This window comes from Pelobates fuscus, chromosome 12 (assembly GCF_036172605.1).
Source record: "Pelobates fuscus isolate aPelFus1 chromosome 12, aPelFus1.pri, whole genome shotgun sequence".
NCBI lineage: Eukaryota > Metazoa > Chordata > Amphibia > Anura > Pelobatidae > Pelobates > Pelobates fuscus.
Genome location: NC_086328.1, coordinates 36,497,475 through 36,507,122, shown reverse-complemented (window position 1 = coordinate 36,507,122; position 9,648 = coordinate 36,497,475). Strand labels below are relative to the sequence as shown.

Here is a 9,648-nt window from a genome sequence, read left to right as displayed (position 1 = left end):
TGCAGTGTTTATTAAAGCAGGAGTATACTTCCCTCAACCCTTTTCAAATGAAATCATTTAATTATCCCAAATCTAGTAGATTAAGTCTGGGATGAATAATAGAACATGGTTCACTTTGTTCTCATTTTTATTCTGGAGCAGTAAAATCTGAAGCATTTTAAAATTAAACATGCATTCTTAAAAACAGAATATAAAACTCAAAGCATGTATGTATGCAGCCATTCCTTCATCCCAATCCACCACAGAGTAAAGGTGATGGTCTCATATGTTGATGCTTAGAATAAGCACCAGTTATATCTTGTTTCCTACATACTACTTTGTACTTCAGTATACAGATAGGTATGGCCTGGAAAATAAAACATATGGGTTATTTGCATAATTTATTCAGTGTAAGTACAGTCTGTTTCAGGAAAAAAAAATTATTAAAGGAACACTCCAGGCACAGTAACAACTTTGTCTAAATAAAGTTGTTATGGTGCCAGGAGGCTCCCGGCACACTCTTTCCTCAATGAGTTAAACTAGTGGTTCCCAAACCAGTCCTCAAGGCAACTCTACCAGTCCAGGATTTAGGTATTACCCCATTGTGTCTAAAGTTTTTATTTTATTTATTTCCTTGTAAAAACACCTTAGACACAACCGGGTAATACCTAAATCCTGGACTGGTAGAGTTGCCTTGAGGACTGGTTTGGGAACCACTGGGTTAAATACCACTGGGTTATGTACCTGTTCGCTTGCTTGTGGTGTACGACTTCTATCCTCCCAATATAAACATCTGCGACTAGCACCTGGTAATGCTGGGAAGAGATAACGAGAGGCAGTTACAGCAGGGAGATGATGTGCACAAACGACAAAGATACACCTTCTCAGGATCTAATAGCAGATCAATAAAAGAATCTCAGCAAAGTTAAAGGGAACTTGTCATGTCCATAGTGACTTAATCTTTTTAAAGAGCTTCACATTCCATCTATACATTGTGGTGGCAGTTTGCTAGCAAAGGTATAGATTGGAGAGAAAAAAACATATTTAAAAAGTGTTTTTCCCATTTCTCTCTGTTACTTGACAGTCACTCAATACAGAGGAATTCAGACACCAGGGGAGCAGAAGAGACCTCCCCACAGTGCATGCGCTGTGGTTGCTGTGGTAACTGCTAGTACTGTATAAGGGGTATAGGAAAGGAGTGAGGTCATGATACTCCATTCAGATGCTTGTAGCGAAGCCAACATGTTGGCGTCACAGAGGAGGCAAATCAGTGAAGAACTGAGGAGGAGCGTAGGCGCTAAAGAAATGTAACACACACCTCTGTAAAGAGGTCGCTATGGAGCTCCACTTAGGTGTTGACAACTTACCTTTAAACAAGACTAGCAAAAGCAATCAAAACATGTTTTGTGCCTTCATTATTTCAATCATAAACAGAATCACTGAGTGATCTGCTTGTAAGAGACACTAGAAGCACTATAGCTGCTTCATCTCATTGCAGTAACTACAGTGTCTGGAGCAGAGTTTTACCTAGGTTATTTGGTACCCAGGGCAGTATAATCTCACGGCAGCACTCTGCGTATCTGCACGCTCTTGCCTCCTTGTGTGTGTGCCTTCTAACCCCCTTATTCTGTTTTATTTTTATCCTTAAACTTTTATCCTTAAGCCTCTTAACCGCCCTGTAACTATTGTGTGCATTTAACCCCCCCTTCTCCTTACCACCCATGTGCCTATTACAGTGGCAGAATGAGGCTTGCCATATAAACTTCTGCCAGTCTACAGCACATGGTGTTCAGTTCGGCTAAATGTCATATCTCTGTCCCCTCCATTAAAAGTCTACTCTCCGACTTCTATGTTGCGGTCCCCTCGGTCACCATACATAGGTAAGGAATGCTGTGAGAACCTCCATCCCAACTATCACACAGGGCGGACCTTCCATTAGTACTCTAATAGTCAGGAGTTCCCAAAAACTCATCCCCTTGTGCTGCTCGGCTAATGAGAAATATTAGCCTGAGCAGCAATGGGTGGGTTAGTGTCCGCTGATCACTTTTCAGCCTGTGACAGCACCCATTTAGGTATAAATCAGTATGGCTACAAGGAAGTGCGTAATCTGTTTCCCATAGCTCCTGCCACACTGGTGATGTGACTAAGTGAAAGGATCCTCATTCAGTGTTAAGCTGCTCAACAATGGTTTAACGCTGAATGAAAGGACAGTGCACTATAATGGTTATAGTGCCTATAGTGCCCCTTTAAGGTCCAAATATTACACTGAAATCAGGCTTTGTTATGTAATTTAAATTGAGGATTTTTTAAATAACGTTTCTAGTTTTACCTGCAAAGAATTTCTGGCAGCTACAGGACTGGCTGTGAAATATAATCCTGCTCCGTACTCTCCCAGGTGGAAATCTATAGAGAAGTTGTTTTAGGAATAAAGTTAGGGTGTATACTCAGATCCCAAATTAGCTGAATTATCCTTGTTACTATGGCAACAAGTGTTCAGCAAGGTGCAGCTGAGGACATCTTGAAAAAAATCCAAAAGCTTAGTGTGGATCTGTGTTAAAATGAATAAATTATTGGTGCTATGTGCAATACAGAACAACAGCTAGCAGCGATCAGCAATGTATTGTCAAAAATAACACTCTATTATGCCACTTAATGACCACACTGTATTCTGTATTGTTTCAGCCAATGAATCCGCTACACCTCAAACGATAGGAACTGACCATACAGTGCATAGAGATTTAAATAAAGCACTTGCTGTCTAGTTTACATGCTGATTTCCCATATAAATAACCTGCTTTATTGTGCTCTTTTATGCACGCTGAAAGTGAAGTATCTGTGTGGACAGAAGTGTCTTATATAAAACTAACCTTCTGTTGAAAAGCCGGTGTGCAGAATCTCCTCCAGCCTAGCAGGGCTCTGATTAACTCCACAATAATACAACTGCTGGTGTTCCTTCGGAGCAACTAGAGCTGGAACATGTGCTTTGATCATTTGGATGTGGTCCTTCGAGAGAATGCGTCAATAAACCCATATATAATAAAGCTCAACTGTAATTAAGGAAGATGGTAATCGGGTATACATATACACATACCTTTATTTAAAAAGAAAAAAAATGGACTGAAAGCATTTCATATTACCGTATATCACTAAATAGAATTCCTAAGCATTTTCACTATTTTAGTTTGAGTAAACATTATTATTTATAACGCGCCAACAAGTTCCATAGCGCTGTACAATGTGTGGACTAACAGACACGTATTTGTAACCAGACGAGTTGGATGCACAGGAACAGACGGATTGAGGGCATGCTCAATGAGCTTACATGCTAGAAGGTGTGGGGTAATGTGACACAAAAGGTAAGGGTAGGGTAGAAAAGTAGGTTGCTAGGATAGTGTTCACATAGGCGTGCGCAGCCTATTGCATTAGGGTGTGCACCCTAAAGCACAAGCACACGCGGCGTATATATATATATATATATGTATATGTATGTATGTATATATATACACATATATACACACAGACACAAAGCTGTGTGTGTGCTGTGTGAGGGTGCTGTTAGTGTGATGTGTGTGTGAGGGTGCTGGTAGTGTACTATGTGGGTGAGGGTGTTTGTGTGTGTGTGCTTGTGAGGGTGCTGTGAATGTACTGTGTGTCAGGGTGCTGTTTGTGTGTGTGTGTGTGTGCACTTGTGAGGGTGCTGTAAATGTACTGTGTGTGAGGGTGATGTTTGTGTGTGAGGGTACTGGTAGTGTGCTGTGTGTGTTTGTTAGGGTCCTGTTTGTGTTTGTGAGGGTACTGTTAGTGTGCTGTGTGCTGTGTGAGTGTGAGAGTGCTGTTTGTGTAATGTGTGTGAGAGTGCTGTGTGTTTGTGAGGGTGCTGTGTGTGTGGGTGCTGTATGTGTGTTGGTGCTGTGTATATGTGTGTGTGGGTGATTGTGGGGGGTGGAGGTACATTACTCAATATCCCCCCTCCCTTCTTACTTTATGTAGGGAGGGGGGATCTTTCCTGGCTGCTTTCCCTGGTGGTCCAGTGGAGGTGGGGGCAGATCAGTTATCCCCCCTCCCTTCTTACCTTATGCCTGGGAGGGGGATCCTGCTGCCGCCATCCATCCCTGGTGGTCCAGTGGAGAGTGAACTCTAGCCCCGCAGGGCTAGAGTTCACTCACGCGAGATCTGAGCATTGCCGCGGCAACGCTGAGATCTCGCGAGAGGAACCCGGCGGAGCTGCTGGCAAGAGCTCCGCCGGTCCTCTCCTGCCTCCCTCCCTGCATGTGAGCCGGGGAGGGGAGGCTGAGAGCAGAGCCGGCGCTCGGATAGCGCCGGCTCTGCATGAGCCGACAGGGGGGATCCTGAGATCTCCCCTGCCGGTCTCAATACATAGGCGTGCCGCGGGGATTAGGGTGTGCCCAGGCACACCCGGCACACCCCGTGCGCACGCCTATGAGTGTTCATTGAGGGCTTAGTGTTTTGTTTTGATGACCGTTGCAGGAGCGGAATCAGGGTGCGGGGAGAGAAGCTGTTCACAGTTTGATATGCTTTCCTAAAGAAGTAAGTTTTCAAAGATTTTTTGATGGAGTGTAGATTGGGTGAAAGCCTAACAGAGAGGGGAAGGGCATTCCATAGGAACGGTGCAGCCCTAGAAAAGTCTTTAAGGTGAGCATCAGAGGTAGGAATACGAAACAAGGTTAGGCGTAGGTCTCCTGCAGAGCGTAGGGGCCTAGATGGGACATATTTGTGTAGTAGTGAGGATAAGTAGAGATTTGTAAGCTTAAATTGAGTCCTATATCTTACAGGAAAGCCAATGAACTGACAAAGGGGGGAGGCGTGGGAGGTGCGGGCAGACAGGAAGATGAGCCCTGCCTCCGCATTATTATAGACTGTAAAGAGGCAAGTTGGGAACACGCAAGACCACTGAGAAGCGGATTACAGTAGTCAAGGCAAGAGAGAACAGCAGCATGGACAAGAACTTTTGCCGTATCAGACATTAAATAGGGTCGGATGCGTGCAATATTTTTGAGATGGAAGCGCAAGGATTTGGCGATTGATTGGACATGAGGGGTGAAGAAGAGGTCGGAGTCAAAGAGAACACCTAGGCAGCGAGCCTTAGAGGTAGAGCGGATGGTAGCGCCATTGACTTGCAGGGACAGAGACAAGGGATTAGCAACACTTGAGGGAGGGAAGACCAGAAATTGTGTTTTGGACAGGTTCAGTTTAAGGAAATGAGCAGACAGGCAGTCAGAGACACAAGTCATGAGGGGTGGCGAGAAATCAGGGGAGGACAGATACATTTGAGTGTCATCTGCATAGAAATGATACTGGAAGCTGAAGGAGCTGATGAGTTTACCAAGGGAAGCAGTGTAGATTGAGAACAAGAGGGTACCAAGGACAGACCCTTGGCGAACACCAGCAGAAAGGGATTGGGGAGAAGAGGCAGAGCCAGAGAATGAAACACCGGGAGAGGTAGGAAGAGCACCAGGAGAGAGAGGTATCATGTAGACCGAGATTGCGGAGGATGAGAAGAGGCTGTTGATGATCATAAAACACTTCAAAGTTGAATTCTCTAAAATAAAAGGAAAAAGAAAACTGGTTGATAACCAGAGCCGACCTGTTTGTTTAGTTTTTTTTTTGTTATACATTTCATTTTCCAATAACTTTATCTATACACTGGATTCATAAGAAAAATGTCAATGGAAAATATTGTGTATATTTAAAATGCAAGGCTAGTGGAGTTTAAGTAAGCTAGTATATGTGTTAAAAAGAGATATTTAATTCCATTTTAATTTAATAGAATAGTCCAAACACTAAAAACGTATGTGTTATGGTGTAGAGCAGGGTTAGGCAACCTTTTAACAGTACTGTGCCAAAATAAGTGTGATATCTCGTAGTGTGCCAGTCCTATTTTTTATTTTTATTTTTTAAATTACAGTGTCTATGTTGCCGTAATCTGCTTGCGTTATTTATACTGTAGTTGCTTTGTACGGTTGTATTTCTGCAAATATGAGCTGTTATATTGTATATGTTCATGAGTAAATTGTGGTATTGTGTATTATACCTATATATTTTGGTTGTGTGTGGGGGGCTGCTTGTGGAATTGAGTGTGTTGATGGACAGGTCACATTGTGTGTTTGGTGAGGTGTGAATGTGTGTGGCTGCTTGGGGTATTGCATGTGAGACTGCTCGTGGGGTTGTGTGTGTCTATGTGGATTGTTATTGGAGAGATCACTTACTCTAAGTGCTGCAATACATAAATTGAGGATTGTCTTTCACCACCTTTTCCCATTAGCAGATATCTGAAGTTTCAGGGGGACTCCTGATAGGCCAGAGAAGCCTGTTTGGCTCTAGCTGCCGTGAGTGCCGTGCAAAGACACCTTGAGTGCCGTGCATAGCACACGTGCCATAGGTTGCCTACCCCTGGTCTAGAGAGTGTCTTGGCACCATTGCTGTGTAATTTGTCACACCACTGCTTCCTCTACTCTCAGACAAGAGAAGATGGATGCTGATGTAGGTTGTCATTCATTGCATTGTAAGCTGATTGGTCTCAGCCAATGTAAAAGTTCCTAAGTTGAACAAACCGAAATCTTGCTTCTTCAGCTTGAGAAGATTGGAAGCGGCACAGCACTTCACGGGACCCAGCTATGGGTCAAAACTTGATAAAATGGTTTTATGGAAGGTGCCAGGGCATGCTTGGCACCATAATCCCTATATACTGCTGAAGAGGTTATGGTGCTTAGAAAGTTCATTTAATACAGATGATCCAAGTATTTCTGTGTACTTTGAACAACACAACAATTATAAGACTATAACACCTGCATTCAAGAGGCCAGTGTCTAAGCTATAATTACTAGCATGGTTCCTTGCATCTCTCTCTGGTTCTATGTATTCAGAATTAACAGTCAGTATCGCAAAAGAATCTGCTAGATTAATGGTCTTGGTAGAACCATAAGTTTAATTTTTTCCTGTGGTTAAATAGAAGGAATGTTTCAATAAATACACACAGTTAAATAGAAATATTACATAATTTAGCAGGCATTTGAGGTTTAAAAAAGACCACTAAATTTATTTTACAAATGAAAAAAACTATCTAATTTACTTAAAATAATATCCCAAGGGGAGCAGAGCTTAGCGCCTGAGCCGAATGGACACCATCTACCAAGGCTCCAGGCATCTGGCACCTAATCTGCTCAAATCTGGGGTACCTCATCACCATTGGAGCAATTGCCTGCACCCAAGATTGACAGGAGAGGGTGAGCAACAGACCCATGCCTTTCTTGTACCCATAATCGGGCAAAAAGGCTCGACAAAAATCCAGGGCCTACCTAGACTATTTAGCCTCACTTGCCATCCCACAGGACCTGGAGTCTGAGATTGCAGAACTGTATAGTTCCCCTTGGCTGCCTGATAACCCCTCTCTGCACACAGATAACATGGGGCGCAAATCCCAGAAGCCACAGCCTTGCTCCAGCAATGATTCTCATGATATTAGGGCAATGTTACAACGCCCAGCAGCCTCCAAGATGCCTAGTCAGACAGAGGGGTGAACAGGGCAGACTGCCAAGCAGATCCAACTGTATCTGGGGATACAACCTCCCCCACGACACTCTTAGAGGAAATGACAGAGCGAGACCTGCTAGCTCCAGCTACTAAACAAGATGTTGGGAACCTCTCAAGGGAGCTCAGACAGATGACGGCAGATGTGGACCTAGTCCAAACTGAAGTGGCGATGGTGACAGCACACATACAAGCTACAACAGAAGATGTCCTGGATCTCAAGCAAGAAGTACAAGGGCTGAAAGAACAAATGCAAGGCCTGCAACACTCTCATACTTCCCTGACACAGCATTTTTTATCTTTCATTCTTCATTTTTAACTGAAGCTCTGCTCAGGTATGTAAGTGTTAGAACATTGCTGACCAATAGTACATGTGTGGACTATTTAAAGGAACATTAAAGTTTATTAAAAAACATTAAAGTTACCCAGACAGAAAGCCAACATAATTCAAATTCTAAAACCTAACAAGAATCGTTAACAATTAAAGAAATAACATACCAATATCTCTTAAATACCGATATTAAGTTATTTGCATCCATTTTGGCACAAATGCTTAAGCAAGTTTTAAATTTAATTTAATTCACCCTGATCAGATAGGCCTTATGCCGAACAGATTTTCAGGTTTCAATACCAGACGATTAATAGATATTTTGGACTTGGCAGACAAATTCGGAACTACCCTCCTCACTCTGTTGACCCTCCTCACTCTGTTGACCCTCCTCACTCTGTTGACCCTCCTCACTCTGTTGTCCCGGCCGAATTGCCACACTACTTGAGGCGGTTGACAGAAACACTCCTACCTCACCCCCAGGCTAAAAAGCTCTTGTTTGACGGCTATCACAGGATCAACAAATCCAGACAGGCCCTGTCCGATGCCACCCGCATCCTAAAAAAAACCTGTTTGACTTTGAGGTTTACTGGCATTCTCTGTGAGGGATTGATTGCCAGAGACGATAGTTCTACCTGGCGGATTTGTTAGGTTTTTGTAAACCTTTGGAAGGCAGTAGAAGGTGGCGATAGTAGGTGAAAATTTTGGCAAGACGAATCTATGTTCATCAGTGGTGATGATGCCATCGTCGACTGCAGTGCTTAGTAATGTTTTTTTTAATGCCTGGAAATAATCTGGGGTGGGGTCTCCCTCTAATTTCTTGTAGCACAAGATGTCGTGAAGATGGGACATACACATATTCACATATTTCTCTCTACTCAATAATACTATGTTGCCTCCCTTGTCCGATGGTTTAATGATGAGGTCTTTATTTGAGTTCTTGTAGAGATCTTAGTTCACCCGTAGTTAAATTGTTCTGTTCTTTGGAAGGAGTTGGTAAAGCATATACCATATCAGTTGTCATTTGGACAAAAAGATCAACGTTTATGTCTTCTTTAAGACTAGGGGTGAACCAGCTAAAGGGTCTGAAGTGTGTGAGAGGTGGATTTCGATCTTGTTCTTCTAATAACTGTAGAAGTGATTGAAGGTGTGAAATATCTTCAGAAGCAAGACCATGTTCTTTTGCTGTTTTTTTTAATCTTTTTTTCTATGTAATGAACACAGTGCTAATTTGCTGCCGAATAAATTTATATCCTTTTGCCATCCAAAATTTGTCAGCCCCAGGGGTGGGCACAAATGAGAAACCTTTATTCAGTAGGTACATGTGGTCTGGCGTAAAAAGAAAATCAGAAAGATTAATGATTTTCATCTCTGTGGTCACTTTATCTGGTTGATCTATCTATTTCTTGTAATTGTTTTGGTCTGATTTGTAACCCCATCTCCTGCGGTCTCTTAGTTGTGCCCTCTGTGGTGGGAATAACTGCGAAAGACTGCCAAGTCTAATGCCTCCTTCAACACCCAGACCTGGGCCCGGGGCTGGCCTTACGCCTTTAGGCGCCCTGTGTGAAACATTTTTTTACAGCGCCCCTCCCTGGTCACACCTGCTCTTCCATGTATCGTGCATGTATAAGGAAGTAGTGTTTGTATAGGGGTATTTAATTCAGATTTTTAAAAATGCATGTAAGCCCATGTGTGAATGCTAGTGTGTATTTTTGCAGTGTCACATGCACACAGTTATACACATATACTGTCAAATATAGTCGTATGCACATAGTCCCAGGCGCATAGCTACT

The 9,648-nt window shown here is 43.0% G+C and overlaps 1 protein-coding gene across 1 annotated transcript in view; it reads right to left on the bottom strand.

The window, feature by feature from the left end:
- Positions 1 to 130: 130 nt before the first annotated feature.
- Positions 131 to 9,648, bottom strand: part of LOC134579382 (uncharacterized) — a 213,470-nt gene continuing 203,952 nt past the window's right edge. The window contains exon 7 of the mRNA XM_063438657.1: positions 131 to 346. Within this exon, the coding sequence (XP_063294727.1) occupies positions 227 to 346 (120 nt within the window). The 3' untranslated portion in view covers positions 131 to 226. The remainder of the gene's footprint in view (positions 347 to 9,648) is intronic.